General features: G+C 43.2%; 1 protein-coding gene across 1 annotated transcript; it reads right to left on the minus strand.

Moving 5' to 3' along the window:
- Window positions 1-365: 365 nt before the first annotated feature.
- On the minus strand, window positions 366-13,895 carry HAL (histidine ammonia-lyase). The gene is made up of 20 exons (XM_068668653.1): window positions 13,515-13,895; window positions 13,004-13,064; window positions 12,800-12,827; window positions 12,419-12,493; window positions 12,242-12,314; window positions 12,078-12,144; window positions 11,862-11,899; window positions 11,657-11,782; window positions 10,093-10,232; window positions 8,581-8,628; window positions 6,976-7,123; window positions 6,799-6,894; window positions 6,623-6,681; window positions 6,050-6,130; window positions 5,075-5,140; window positions 4,821-4,986; window positions 3,254-3,388; window positions 2,343-2,451; window positions 2,168-2,237; window positions 366-1,191 (listed from the first exon to the last, which is right to left on the minus strand). Exons 1-20 carry the CDS (start codon window positions 13,759-13,761, stop codon window positions 1,042-1,044), a joined length of 1,983 nt encoding a protein of 660 aa, XP_068524754.1. The 5' UTR covers window positions 13,762-13,895; the 3' UTR covers window positions 366-1,041.
- Window positions 13,896-15,826: the final 1,931 nt, after the last annotated feature.

A 15,826-nucleotide genomic window follows, 5' to 3' on the forward strand; every position in this document is an offset into this window, starting at 1 on the left:
TACTGCCAAGGCTGATGTTTTTTAACTGGTCTTTACTTGTTGTCACTGTGCTGTGATGTGAAGCTAAGTCCTGAGTCCTCCTTTGCAAAATACATAGCCTGTGCCAGAGGTCAGTGTTGTAACACAGAGCACGTTACCACACAAGTTTCTCCATGGGGACAAGGCCCTCCGGTGCCAGACAAATGCCCAGGAAGCCATGGAAGTGCAGGTCTCCAGCGCTGGTTCACATCCACACCACCTCTTCCTCCCCAGAAAGAGTCTGTACCCTTCCCAGGCCCCATTGCCACCTGTCCTGCTTATTTCTAGGCTAAAGCTTTGTTTCACTTTTTCATCATGACAGGAAAACACGTTGCTACAGCTGTATGTGAAGCCTCTCTACTTTTATTGCAGATGCGAGCCCATAGGTCTTGGAAAGCTGCATTAAATGTAGTCCATCATCAGAACACAATGTATTTGTTCTGGAGCAATGATACCCATAGCATGTTCTTTTGCACACAGCTTTTTTGATTTGTGAAGCACCTGTTCTAAAAATGCTCTCATTACACAAGAATTTGTATACCTCATGTAAAATTTGCACAGTGCTGGAGGAGCGAGAGAGAAGAATTAAGTGTCAGAGATAATTTTGCATGTGGCAGAATGAAGGGTACTGCAGCAGTTACCCAAAGGAAAAAGGAAAAAGAGGTGAGAATAACAGATCTCAGCTGTTCAGTATCCTTGGCACACATAAGGAGAAGATAAGCAAAGAGCTGACAGAACAAATGCAAGAGACACTGAATAAAACATCCACTGGTTTCAGCAGAGGTCTGAATATTTTGTGTTCAAAAGCTCAGGAAGTTCAGTCAAATCCACACTATTATGACAGAGCTGTCTTTCACATGTGAAGAAACTAGCGAGCCATTTTTCTTCCATTGCTATGTGCTCCTGAGTGAGACAAACAGTTCTTTTGGGTCATCTGAAGAAACCACTCTGATTTTTGGTGAAACAGCCATACACAGGGAAGGTCCTGGAAAGGATCTGCTCTGTACCCGAGGAGAGCAACTATTAAAGTTCATTCTGATGTGAGTGGTCGTGGCCAATATGTGTTTTCTTTGCCAGCGATCCCAGGGAGAAGGCCGTTGGTGAACCGGGTCTTGACTCAGGGATGTGTTCTCTCCTGTACTTTTCAATGTAAGGTTTAGCTACTTCCCACACCTGTGAAATCACAAAGTGAAACAGGATTGTTGGAAGGAAAACTGAAGAATTACTCTTCATACTCAGTTAGACATCAATACTCGAGTTCAGGAAACCTTGAGGGAAAGTTACTGGGATGTAGCTGAGAATTAGAGACCTGCATAAATAAGCTGTAGGTGATCAGCAGAAGTAGCAAAGAGGGGGGTTTAGGGAAGAGCATGTGGAGTTGAGAGAGGACAGGAAAAGACAGTTCTGGGGGGATGAGATGAAAGGATTCAAGATGAAAACATTGCATCTTGTCTTGTTAGCAGGCAAATGCTTGGTGTGCAATAGCTGGGAGAGGATCACTGTCACTAGTTACCAAATCCCTGGGTCATGAAGGGGCCAGGGAAACAAAATGACATGCCTAAAGAAAAATGGAAGGGATAATGTCTGGTATTTAAGGCAGACAAGGAGAGGAAAATGTTCTACAGTCTCCTGTGTCTCTTCTTTCAAGGCTGTAAGACAGACGGCTGCAAGGCACAGTCTTACAGAGGGGGGACTGGGGTCTTTCATTTGCTTACACTCACTGATTGTTTGTTATTTACCTTTCACAAACAAGTGAGAGATGTTTGTGCAGTCCCATAGCTGTACAAACACTTGGCCTGGGTTAGCACTGCTAAAGCCCCTGCTGTTCCCTCATGCACCTCCCCTTACCGCTTCTAGCAGCCTGCTGGGCATGGCTGGGCAGCGTGCTACCTGGGGAATGAGGATCCCTGTCTGGAGAAGGATCCCATTGGAAATGGGATCCTGTGGATATGGGCAGGGGTGTGGGACCCTGCCCTCAAGCAGCTCCCCGCCAGTTTTAGTAATGTAAACCATTTATTACACAGGACCGGGCAAATGGGCGCTGTTACTGACTCCGGCCAGTGACCACAGCGAGGGACATCCCTGCAGCAGAGCCGTGGCGTGCCCCTGAGGACAGAGCACACCGCCCCCGCCAGAAGCCAACACTCACCTTCTGCTCCACCAGCAGCCTGTGAGCCGCTTCGATGTCTGGGGCCATGAAGCGGTCCTTCATCCAAGGCCTGCAACGAGACCCAGTGAGAACATTGGCCAAACATTAACCACCAGCGGCAGCAGGTCTCCAAAGCGGCCCGTGACCTCTGCCTGTCGCGTTTATCTGATCTTACCTCACAACTGAGCGCACAAGGTCGTAGACCTTCTCCAATGGCGTTGTCGTCCTCAGAGGGCGTAGGAATTCAATGCCCTGGCAGGCGGCGAGCAGCTCGATAGCCAGAACTAGGGAATCACAACAGCAAGGGGGGTCCTATACCCATAAATATCACTTCCAGGGTATCTTGAATACCCCAAGTAATGGGCATCATGAATCAGAAAACTTTTTAGGGCTGAGATGAAAAAAAGGGGACTGAGCTGTAGAAAGGCTTGGCTTATGAAACTTTGAAGGAGATTATTCTTTCTGGAAAAATTTGAACCTTATCTGCCCACCTCAGACCTGGTGATTATGGACATTAGTTCCTCAGTCTCACGAGCCAACTCACCAAAGGAGCTGGCTAAATCAGCTGGATTTAGAATATGTTGTTTCTCAACACAATGTTGAAACATGTTTCTCAGACTCACTAGTCTGCACGTGAAGAATGCAGTTCCATAAAACTAAGTCTTTAGAGCACTCATATGTATAAACTTAAGTGGGTGAGTGAGTTTAGTGTTTGTGACCTATGTATTTGTTCTTCCACTAACAGCTGACATCTGTATCTAAGCACATCACCTGCCAAACAAATAAATAAAAGGAAAAAACAGAAAAGCAAGAGAGCAATCTGTACTTCAAAGCAAGAGACGACAGTTTTGCTGAGCATCCTGTAGTGAGTAGTTTTGTTTCACAGGAAACACATAGCCCTGGATTTACCTCATCTCTATTCCAACTGCTTGTAAAAGTATATACTTAATAAAATATTTTTAAATAGTTCTTTCAGATGCATGAAGCCTTTTTTCTAATCATCTAAACATCTAAAAAGAATGGCATTAATATCTTAATCCAGTTAAATACATAAGGTTTGTATGGAAGTCAGTGTTTTAATGTTACCTTGTTCCACGTGCTCAATGACTCTCAATGCTTTTCTTGCAGACCATCCTCCCATGGATACGTGGTCCTCTGTAGCAGCACTGGTGGACAGAGAATCCACAGAGGAGGGATGGCACAAGGCTTTGTTCTCCGAAACTGCAAAAACCCAATGCAGTGAATGTTGGGCAGAAAGGGCAGTGACACCAGAAGCAACAGTCAGCCTGAAGCAAAGAGCCCATCCACCACTACAGGCTTCAGTGGAGAATACAACTGCTGCTCCTCTTTGGAGGATACATCAATGTTTTAGCTGAGTTGTTTGTAATAAACACCTTGAAAACTACCACCACATCTGAAAACAGTCACCAAATACTGGTCTTTAGATACAAATATTAACCAAAGACAGAAAGTTTGCGCACTCCCCACCACGAGCCCCTGGCCTCAGCACTGTGATGGGCTGGGAGGCAGGGCTGTCCTCACCGCCGTGCTGGAGGCTGGGGAATGCCCTGGGGTCTCTTGGGTGGCAGACACAAGCTGGAAGTGTGAGGCCTGTGAGCAGAACAGATGCCCCTGGCACCTGGAGCCCAGCAGCGGCTGAGGTCTGCAGCAATCACAAACTCTGGCCAAAAGGAAAAGTTGCCAGCCTTCAAACACAGCGACGAGCCCTTCAGGTCATATTCCAGTCCCACTTCCCAAAACAGCCTCTGGGCAGAGCCATTTTATTGCATCGATTTAGCTCATTGACTGTTTTTCTGTAGGGTATTTATCTACTTATTATCCGACGTCCTCTGTTCCTGACTGTTTGCAACTCTTAACTTACATTTTACCCTCTGCTTGCGGCATGTTTATCTTCATGTGGGTTCGTGTGTCCCTGAACTGTAATATTACAGAGGCCAGCATGCTTGTTGTTGGTTTAGTCATGAGTACTAGAGGAAAAATATACCAGTGCTTTTTTTTGGTGTGCTCCTCTGATACGCAGACCTGGAAACTCCTGTGGAGTTTGCTACTGGTGTAGATACCTGGCCATCAGATGGAGACACTGAGTGCTAAGGGTATCAGCCCAGCTTTGACACAAGTGGTGTCCCTATGAGAACTGAGGAATGAAGGTGCCTCCACTTAGAGACCATACCTATTCAAACACAGGATCTAGGTTTGGTGGAGTGGCTCAGACAGATAGAGTGTGTTGCCTGCAGAACTTGCTGTGAATTTTATAGCCTTATCTGAGCTGATTTGCAGGCTGTTGGGTGCAGAGCTCTCACTGATTTCAGCTGGAGATCATGTGCTGGCAACTCTGTACACAGAGGACTCTCTGCCAAGCCCATCAAGATGCAAGCATTCCTGAAGTCCACCTATGGGTTTGCATGTTCAGAGCACTAAATTTGCTCATGGGTCAGTGCAGAACAAAGAACCCTGAGCTGAAATAATTGCAGCTGTACTGAATGCTCAGACATCGCACCCAGCTAGCTCAAAGCATGTGGAGAAGAGAAGGAAAGCAGGAGTGTGATCCTTTAACAACAACTACCAAATTACAACTGCCTCAGTGTAAATTGATCTTTCTAGCTTGCCCTATTGGTACTACTTAAGCGCTCACCCAGGGCAGCTGCTGTGCAGTGTGCAATCATGAAGCCGGAGTTCAGGCCTCCTTCAGTGACTAAAAACGCAGGCAGTTCACTGAGTGAGGGGTTGCAGAGCCTCTCAATTCTTCTTTCACTAATCGCAGCGAGTTCATGCACACCAATTGCCAAGTAGTCCAAAGCCTATAAAAGACGTCCTCGTTAAATTAGGTGATAGGAAAAAAAATAATCAGAAGCGATAATGTCTTTTTTTCTCTATATGCTTAATTACCTTTGCAGGATATTCACCATGAAAATTTCCTCCAGAAATGGTCTCTGCTCTTTCAGCAAACACCATCTTTAAGGAGAGGTTAAGGCACAAATATGAATTAAATACAGCTTATGTGAAAGATATCTATGAGCAATCAGGATATCTTATCTGAAGGTATGTTTGCACTAGTAGGCTTTTATTTGCAAATACACTCTATCACAACTACGTACTTTTCAGAAAATGAAGGCCCAATCTCAGTTCTCCAAACTTGTAGACACAGTTTTGACATGTATTTTTTCAAATGGACTGCATGAAAAGAGGTGTTTGATTAGGGGGTGGGATTATTAAGGGTATGAAGAAACACACGTGTTTGAATCCCAGCACAATTTCTCAGTTACTTGATAGATTCTCTCCAAGGCACGTACAGTTTTAGACAGGTAACAAGCAGTGATGCATGTCAGCTATCAGTGGGATGTTACATGTAGTATCTTCATAATGCTGAGGAAAATCCAGCCTCACTCAGTGCCAGCAAAAAAAGTTTGCCCACAGTTTACCAGGCTGAACCACAAGGAGGTTTACCAGTCATATATGTTTTGTCTGCGTTCCCTGACAGAATGCAAACCTTGCCCTGGAATGCAGATCTCACCAGTGCTGCACCACCAGTGTTTCATACAAGTCACCATTCATCTAAGTTCATTTGGTTACCAAGTCCCACCTATCTACATATGCAACAGAAGCATACGGATTATTATCTAGGAAACCTTAACGTGCACTAGACTGAATGCATGGGTGGTGCCCTTGCCCCAGCACACACTTACATGCACTGATGCAGATATGGGGAAAGGAAGAGAGGCTGCCATTGCAACCAGTGGTAGTTATTGACTGAAACCAACTAGAATTTTTTTGCCTTGTATACAAATAATTACTTAGAAAAAAAAAAAAAGATAGAAAAGGACAAGTAAAATGTTACCAAGAAATAAATTCATAAAAAGATACAGGGTTGTCCGTGGCACTGTTGATTTCAGTCATCATGATGTCCTTCACGAAAGCGATTGTATCGTTTACAACTCCATGGACCTAGAACAAGACATTAGCACCTGAGCTAGATTGGACACAGTTCATCCTCGGGGGTGCTGATCCACTTGCATGTGCTCTCTTTAACTCATGTTAAAGCTCATGGCATTGTGTTCATCCAGGATGCTTGACAGGTACCTGAACAATTTATCTCTCTGGCTGGAAACACCTTTCCCCAGTTCATGGTCTTAACTTCAGTGCAGAAGAAATACCCTCTAAAGCCTACAAATGGGGAAAACAGTGCCTTCCCCCTGCTACCAGTATCTGATCTTTTTCAGACCCAAGCACAGCATTGCCAGATACTGCATGAGGGATGTGTGCATGGGATCAGCAAATTACCCATCCCTATTAATATTAACTTTGAAGTAAGGGAGAAGCAAAATAAAATCTCTTTCTCTGATGGTGTCAGACAATGCATAGATGACAGTATTTTTGAGGTGGGCATTTTACTATCGTTTTTCTCTTTTTATGAAAGGAAATAAATTCAGTTTTTACCTGAGGACAGCAACGCATTGTGTACGCGTCCTGAACTCGGTCACAAAATCGATGGCTCTCTAGGAGGAACAATGGGATGAAAAGCAGATATTCCTCACACAAAAGCATAGGTGCTGCGGCTGGGAGACCCAGCCTGTCCTGTGCAACTTGGCAGGGTGAAGGTTGAGATTACTCACCTGCTATTTCTGATGGATGGTGGTCAGAATCCAGGAGGGACCTGAATCGAAATGCCACTTCAGCCTGCCCTTTGTGTGGGCGCACAGCGTGGATGTCTAGTAAGACAAATCAGACTGATAGGTTTTGCCTCTCTCCAATGGCTTTAAGCAAACAGTCAGGAAAGGTCCAGTACCCACCGGTATCAAAGGCCTTAGTTGTACCCTTCAGGACTTCAAGCGTAAGGGCAGCAACTATGTCTGCTTGCCTAGCGATAGCACTGGCTCTTTCAACTGCTTCACATCCCAGCGAGGTGATCATTTGTGTCCCGTTGATGAGGGCCAGACCCTTCAAAGAGAGAGCAGATGTTCAGCGAGTTCATTGCAGCTATTCCGCATGCTGTGATAATTACCCATCTCAGGGATAATTCTCTTTCTTGTATAAGGCATGTAAAGACCTTTGCTAAGCTCCCTGGGTTGTCCTGAAGAAAATCATAAAAAGCACAGCTTGACTGGGTATCTTTGCTACATAAATTGTCAATGTTCATGACCCTACTAAGTTATTATAAACACCTTTGGAACTCCAGTGGTTCCAAGAAAGAGGTTTATTTAGTTCATGTTAGTTCAAAATTTAAATCTTTTCCAAGTGCTTTGGAAGTGGAATGTTTAATAGCATTATTATTGATTTTATTTGTATTATTATTATTATTTCTTAAGTCATTAAACCAAAGAAGTTAAGAGCATGGGTAGTGCAAACAACAATGATAATAAAGAAATGGAGAGTTAAAACAGAATTAAAAATTATCACTGCTTTCAAAGATTTGTTGAGTTCAGCTAAAACGAGCCACAGGTTTGTTCTAAACAAACATGAGGCTGATCTCGGAATCACAGAACGGCTGAGGCTGGAAGGAACCTCTGAAGATCTTCTAGTCCAACCCCCTGCCAAGCAGGGTCACCTAGAGCAATGGGAGCTTGCCGTTTGACTTTAGGAGACACTGGGTTTGGCTTCTTTCCCCTGCTGTTGTTTTACAGCTTCTGAGCCCCCTCACCAGCCCTCTCATCTGTTGCATTGCCATGTAAACTTTAATACTTAAGTGAGATTCATCTCACCCAGTTTTAACCAATCTAGAAGACAGATATCTGGTTCAAGTCAGTCATCCGAGTTCTTGCTATGGTCAAAGGGCTGAGAAGCACCTTCAGAGGGCTCAGATGAAGACAGATCTGAATACCAAGCCTCTAGAGACAGCAAAGTGAACTGCTGATTGGCAACCAAAAAGATAGGTCTGCACCAATGCTGCAGGGGATAGATCTACTAGTACTGCTTGCATTGCTGTGGCTATCAGCAAAAAAAAGCCTGTCCTCATCAGTGCAATACTACACCAGGTTCCACTGGCCTGGAGACACACGGGATGGCAACTGTGATAACTTCTGCCAAAGAAGGGTCAGGAGTGGTTGGAAATACAGATCTGTACCAGTTACCACTGGCAAAAGGACTGGGTTCTACCAGTGGTATTGAAATGGGGGTAAAGATGGAACTTATTTTTCTGCTGTCCTGAAGCCCTGCAGTCACAGCTTCTCTGATAGCTGCAGTTGCCACGTAGATGGGAGTTACAATGGGAATGCTGCCATAAACCCTGCTGGAGAATGGGGTCTTTGGTATCCCTCCCTGTGGCTGACTTCAAATACTCTTCTGTAGCTTAATTTAAAATGACTGTTAATTAATTTCAGGCTTACATAGCAAGTATAAAGCAACTAGTGATTGACTAAGCTTGTTTTTCATCAGCTGGCATCATTACACTTTATTACCTCTTTTGGTTTCAAGGTAATTGGTCTCAGACCATGGGCTTCCAGGACCTGTGAAAGAGTTTAATGAAAAGATAATTAATGATTTTTTTTTTTCCCAGTAATTCAACCACCAATACTATAAAATCTTAACTGTTTCCATAAATGAATTAACAACAAAAAAAGTCCCCAAGTGAAGGAAGAAAAACAGTTTTATATTATGAACATTTTAGGTTAATTTTTCTGCTGGGCAAAATAAAGGACAGCATTTTGGAGCTTCTAAGCTATCACCTCATTTCCCAGTTCTATAAAGGAAGGCAGTAGGAGCACCAACGTGAGATACTGTCACAGCCCATGAACAGCTATCATGTATTATCTCATGGGAAAGAGTAATATGAGAGAAGGCTGGAAACACCTTGGGAAGATGGTTCTGCCTACCCCCTACCACACAGCAGGTTTGGCTTGGTATAAACTGTTCCCTTATAGATGATTCCCTAACCCTTCCTGTAGAAAACCTCCAGTGGAAAAGAGCCCTACTCAGTTTATTCTGTGCATATCTGTTCCATAAAATCACTCCTGTGGGAAATGGAGGAACGGTGTAACCTTGGTTTTGATAAGAGTCCTCTCAGCCCTTCCAGCTGAAGAGGCGACAAACCTCAGAGGTGTGCAGTTGGTCCCAAGCCACAACAGATCCTCTTTCCTCTGGAAATGATACAAGGAACTATTTGGGCAATGGCAGAAGCAGGGAGAGTGAGAGAGAGAAGGTGGGAAGGCTGGATGATCTCATGTTGAACATATGTCCTGGGGAGGCTGCCTTCAATTCCATTCTTGCTACAGAGCTCTACCAGGAGCCACTGACTTGAAGAACAAAGCTCTTAATTTGTCTACTGCCCCATTTCCCCTCCCATCGTTTCCTGCATTTCCAGGGAAATGGGCAAAAGCTGAGATGGTGATGCTCCAAATATTACATAGGTGATGCTTCAAATATTACATAGATTCATAATAAAGGTCCCTCCAACATCTGAACACAGAAGGTCTGGCACATGCTGGCCTCCTTCCTCCCTAACTCCTCTCTGTGTATTTCTACAGCCTACCATGATGGTATAATTATCAATCCTTTAATAAATCTGGTGGATAAATATTATGAATAAATATTCATGGAAAGGAGTGTAAGGATTGACAGAACAAACTACTTTGAAAAACGTCGGAGAGGCCAGACTTGGGGATGTTCAACGCTAGATCAATCTGCTGATGCATTAGTGACAGGGTAACAATTAATTAATTAAAAACTAATTATATTATAATCTAGTTATAAATTATATTATAATCTAGCTATAATCTGCATTATGATACTATGACGTGATATTTCTTTAGGACTTAATAACATGCTGGGCGTTTGTTTCTGGTCCCCTGTCATGTGGGTTACTTGCTCTATTCTCATGGATCCGCCTTCCTCAAGGTAGAGGATGAGCTGTTAAACACAACCCAGTCCCAATTCAAACTGGTACACAAAATCTAAAGACTTTTAAATCTTACGTATTTAGCATCAGCCCAGCCACTCTTTGGGGACCACATCTTTCCTTCTCCAATTAATCCCAGAGCAAGATGAGAGAGGGGAGCCAAGTCTCCGCTGGCCCCGACTGTCCCTTTCTCGGGGATGTAAGGCAGGCAGGATGCTAGAAAGAAAACAAAAAACAAATACAACTTCTGTTAGAGTTTCCCCTTGATATGCTCCTTGGAAAACAGAGAAGCCAGCACATGAAGGTGGTCACAGTAACATCTTGTAATGGTTATCTGTTATCAATGGCACCAACAGGACCACTTGTCATGCAGACAGGTTTGTCCATGCTCCAAGAATGGCTGAAATTTATAAAGAAATCGCCTCCCTTTTGAATTCAGTTCTGTAAGGAGGGGGGACCACAGCTAGGGGTCTATAAGCACATGTCCAGGCAGCTAAAATGCCGCTCTTAGCTCCCCATCACAGGCTGACCACCAGCCAGAGCTATCTGACCATTTCCCACTTCACTAAACACTGAGTACCTCCTAGAAACCATCTCCTAACCCCTTTCCCTTGCCTCATCCCTCTGGGCATTGAGTGTGTGGAAATGAAGAAACAGAGCCCATGGAACCTCTGTTTTTCCTCAAAAGAAGTCCTGAGCAGGGAGCAGAGGTGCTCTTTGGTCACCACTGCCACTGTAGCACGCCTTGCCAGAAGGACCATCAATGAAGAGCCACCAACAAAGAGCAGAGACACCCCTTTGGTCTCCCTGCTGCGGTGTCCATCAGGGACACTCTGCTCCAGCTGCTGTGACAGCTGTGGTGGCAACGTGCACTGCTGACCACGCTCTGCTGCGGGTCTGCCTGGTAGGCCTGCTTGTGAAAACCTGGGCACCTCTCAGGGATCTACTCACAGAAACAGGTGCATCTGCTCAGCAAACTCCAACATGAGCAGTTTTCTGTGTGGTGGTGGCCCCACCCAAAAGTCTTGGTGTCCCAAAAGGTACTGGCATGCACGTCAGCATGCACCCAACCTGACAAAAAATTTAGACTTGAGCCTTTGCAAAAGAGCTCGCCTGGAGTCAGCATCGTGTTCTTCACGGACCAACTACTGATGGCAGCAGTGAGGCATCACCATGTAGGCTAGTTAATGTCAGTGTTCAAAAGACAAGTAAATGTCTTTTAAAAGACACTTAAACACTTTAAAAGGCATTTTAAATGTCTCCCTGCTCTGCAGGGGAAGGTTTACGGCTCACCAGGGATTCAGGGACCCAAGTCAGTTGGTTTGACACCGGGGAATAGAACAGGTCAGTGGTTAAAAAAAAAAAAAAAAGGTATTTAACATTTAACATGTTAACATTTCCAGCAGGCCACCCTTCCATGAGCAGTCAGTATGGAAACAGCTCTCACTCACTGCTGGCCTCAGCCTGTTTGTGAGCAGGGTGTTATCCATGTTAACATCCATAGCTTGACTCATTGAGCTACATCCTTTAAAGAAACAGTTAAAAACAAACACGAAAACAAACAAACCACACCACCAACAATAACAGCAAAAGAGAGGGAAGCTTTCTTTCAGCATCTTTTTTTTTTTTTTTCTTTTTACCATTAAATGCTTCGATAACTTGCTGGAGGGTTTCTAGGGAAATTCCGCTGTACCCTTTTGCTAGAACATTGATCCTCAGCGCCAACAGCATGCGAGACCTCTCGGGGGTCAAAGGTTTCCCCACACCTGAAACAGTAATGGGCTCAGTTACCCACCTGCTAGCAACAGCACAGGGAAGGGAAAGCACCAAGCGATTTCTTGTTACCTGCAGAATGTGAACGAACCAAGTTCACTTGAAGCTCCCTATGAAGATAAAAGAAGTTACATAAAAAAATAAGTAAGTTTTTGAAATTCAAGTTTTATTTTGCACAAAACAGAAAGCAGCCTCCTCTCATCTAATCATAAGCATGCAGTGTAGAGCTGCTCCATCTTCTTTCTTTCCTCAAAAGAAAGGAAGAAGAGAGCTGCACACATAACTTACATAAGTTTACTGTTTGGAATGACAGTTCTGGCAAACTTCCCAAACCCTGTGGTGATTCCATAAACAACTGCAAGAAACACACATTTCTGGGTAAGGAGAGAGCCTGAGATAGTTTTCACAGCGTCTGACAAAAATAATTAATAGTTAGTGATAAAAATATTTACCTTTCTGTTCCTTTACAATCCTTTCAATTACTTCTCGTGATCGTTTGACTTTAGCTTCAGCTTCAGGTGTGAGCTAGAAAATGAGTATTTTGAACATTAGTTTATCTATTACATCATTTAATTCTAATCATAGAAAGATAAACATGACTTTTTGCCATGTTTGTTCAGAATCTTTACCTTTATCTTGTAGAGCCCCTTTCCCAAACTGACCAGGTCCTCCGTTGTTAAGCTGTTGCCATCTAAAGAAATATACTACACCAAAGAACCACCTTTCAGTTTGGGATACATATACACATAGAATTGCTTAATGATCACAGTATTAAAACAACAACAACAAAAACAGCAAAAGCTCAGCGATGGCAGGAAGATCATGCATGCTCTCATTCATAAGATAGGAACACCATAATAAAAGTGCAATGAGCAAATCACAATTTAGATTCCCAGGCCCAGCAAACCTAACAGCCACTGATCTCATGAACATTGCAGTGGCTAACTCTCCACAAGCTCTGAAGAATATGAGGATCATTACTGAGTTGTAAGACCATTGGTAATTCCTACCTGTTCTGGTTCTCGGTATTTGCTATATCTGAAAGTTACGTAAAGGAAAAGAAATGGCAAACACGATGTCAAAAGTAGTAGAGTCCATTTGATTAAAACTGGCAATGTCTTTTAAAAATGAAGGAACACTGAAAGAACATGGAAATCTAGAAAATTATAAGTCTGGAATTATAAAAAGTTCATGGCTTGCTCAAAAAAGGATACAAATGAACTCCTTCCGGCTGAGACGGTATGAAATCTGGAGACATTATGTCTCCTTCTATAACTAGAAGAAATATCCAAAGTAAACATGAACAGGATTAAACTGTACTCTAAGTATAGATTAATATGTTATTCTTTACACTACACAACAGTAAGCACACTAATTTGCAGTCATCATCACCAAACAAATCTGTATGCCTCTAGGAAAATAATTAGTGTTTATATAGTTTATTTAAGGTTATCTAAAGACAGAAACAGGAGAGCCCAGTCCTTGGACATATGCTCCATCTCCTGAACAATCATAGAGAATATAAGACATCATATAGGGAGGATATATACAGCATCCTGTAGTTTCTAAATCCTAAATAGTCCTGTTAGAATTTTAATTTTGGTATTTTTCCATAAAAATCTTAGACACCATCTCTGATGCAATTTTAGATCAACTAAAACACAGCTCGCTAACTCAGGTGCCATTGCAGTCATTTCGTCATGCATTGCCTAAGGTTTTCCTTACCAACTTCAACAAATTCATTGTCCTCTAGGGCATCCTCCACTGTGTCATCAAGATCCAGCAAGCCAAGACCCTTGCACCTTCGAACATAAAATTTTACTTCTTCCACCGATGTAAATCCTCCGTTATCAGGCTTGTTTTTCATGTACCGTCTCACAGCTTCCCTTCCCAGCCATCCGACTGTGTTAGCACCGTTGAGGCATGGCACTGCCAGCCATTCCCCTCGGACGTGCACCGTGTATCTTGGCATGCTTTCTCTCCAGAATTGCTCCTTGCCTGAAGGGCTGAAGTGTGAAGCAGCCTTACATTTACCACGCCACAGCCTGAGAGCAGTATCCAGCCGGGTTCTGGTGTCCCAATCAGATCAAGGCAAAAATCCACCCCCAAAGATCCCCACCTTTGTAAATAAGCGAGATCGATGCATTCAGCTGACTTCAGCCAATGAAACCAAACAGAGCGAGCACACCCTTTTCCTGGAAAGGACCAGATATCCCCCCTCTTCTGATCAAAACCTTACCTGCGAGAATCTCTGGTTATTTGGACAGTGCTGTAGCAGAAGCCTAATTAGATTTTGGGAGTGAATGAAAGGAATGTTGTAAATTCATAAACTGAAATAGAGAAAAAAAATTTTCAATGAATTTTTCCACTAGAAGTCGTCACCCAGAGGGGTAGCAAGAAGAGAACTGAATGGCTCACTAAGTCCTTAACACAAAAAAGTTGTAACAATTTAGGTAGGTTTTCTGCTGCTTTATTTTGAGCTATTCTGTTTCCAAAACAGACAGTATTTTAGTGAGTTTATTAAAAGATGACCGACACAGCATTCATAAATATGTAAACTGATTTTTGAGCCTCAGTCACACAAGAGTTAATTTTTCCATCACTTTTAATTAAACTACATAGACATATGTAGGTTAGAGCTGAATAGAAGAACTCAGCATACCTTGAACAAGTAAAATCCAACCAGGTATGTTCATGCCTTAATTTATATTAGAGCTGCTAACAGGGAAAGATTAATCTCCTGGTAAAATGCATCTTCATCTACTTGAAAGCTTATACTAATCAAAACGCAAAACAAATATATTGAATGACTCTCCAATGCTACTCTGAATACAATCAAATCCAGACTTTTTGCTGTGACTTACATACAGTATTTTTCCTCCTCCAAAACAGCTTTTTTCTTTTTTCTTTGTTGCTCCTTGACAGGGGTTTCTATGTCAACAGATTTCATTTATGTTAATTTACCATTTTCAGGAAAAGCTGTTCTGCCCAGATTCGTTTCAAAAAACAACCCCTAGATGGCAGTATTCACAACCGTTTCACTTAAACTATCAACTTGGACTGAAATATGCAACATACAGTTCCTAATGCTTTTAACCTTATTTCTAACTCACAGTATCAGCGTAGAGTGGTGATGACTGGGACTGATTATAAAATGGAAATACTAAAAAAAAATCCAAATCTGTGAAGGAAAGACTTAGGTTTCAGTCCCCTGCAATAATTAGAAGTTTTAAAAATATGTAGTGGGTTGAAATAATTTAAGTCACTAAAAGCACAGCAAGGCATTAAATATGAAATATGGCAAAAACGCCAGGTTTGCTAAAGAAAGAGAACAAAAGTATTTCAGACAACTCATAATAATAGTACACAATGAAAGATCCAATAGCAATGAAAAAGTAAAACAACTGTATTGTGATTGATGTAAAGAACTGACTAACGTAACAGCCGTGATAAATGTGGCTAGACAGATTTTTTCCTCAGTTTTCAGTACAGTGCTGTAATCCATTTACGTCTTCAAAGTCCTATTAAACCCATAGTAATTCACACCAGTGGAAAATATTCTCCTACAACACAGGAGAGTAAATAAGGGAATTGGAATGATGGGCTGAGGCCAATGAGGTTCAACAAAACCAAGTGCCAGGTACTACACTTTGGTCACAACCCCACACAGCGCTACAGGCTTGGGGCAGAGTGGCTGGAAAGCTGTGCAGAGGAAAAGGCTCTGGGGGTGTTGGTGGATGCTCAACTGAACACGAGCCAGCAGTGTGCCCAGGTGGCCAAGAAGGCCAATGGCATCCTGACTTGCATCAGGAATAGTGCAGCCAGCAGGACCAGGGAGGTGATCGCCCCCCTGTGCTCTGCTCTGGAGAGGCCACACCTGGAGTGCTGGGTTCAGCTTTGGGCCCCTCACTACAAGGACATCGAGGCCCTGGAGCGTGTCCAGAGAAGGGCTATGAAGCTGGTGAAGGGTCCGGAGCATAGGTCCTGTGGGGAGCAGCTGAAGGAACTGGGCTTGTTTAGGCTGCAGAAGAAGATGC

The sequence above is a fragment of the Anas acuta genome, chromosome 1 (assembly GCF_963932015.1).
Source record: "Anas acuta chromosome 1, bAnaAcu1.1, whole genome shotgun sequence".
NCBI classification, from domain to species: Eukaryota; Metazoa; Chordata; class Aves; order Anseriformes; family Anatidae; genus Anas; species Anas acuta.

Bases quoted from the DNA above. Each gene is read 5' to 3' on its own strand.
- HAL (XM_068668653.1), bottom strand. From the start codon at position 13,761: ATGCCAAGATACACGGTGCACGTCCGAGGGGAATGGCTGGCAGTGCCA. The intron at 3,389-4,820 runs GTGAGCGCTTAA...GGGTTTTTGCAG, and splicing joins CTGCACAGCAGCTGCCCTGG to TTTCGGAGAACAAAGCCTTG. The intron at 1,192-2,167 runs GTGAGTGTTGGC...GTGATTTCACAG, and splicing joins GGCTGCTGGTGGAGCAGAAG to GTGTGGGAAGTAGCTAAACC.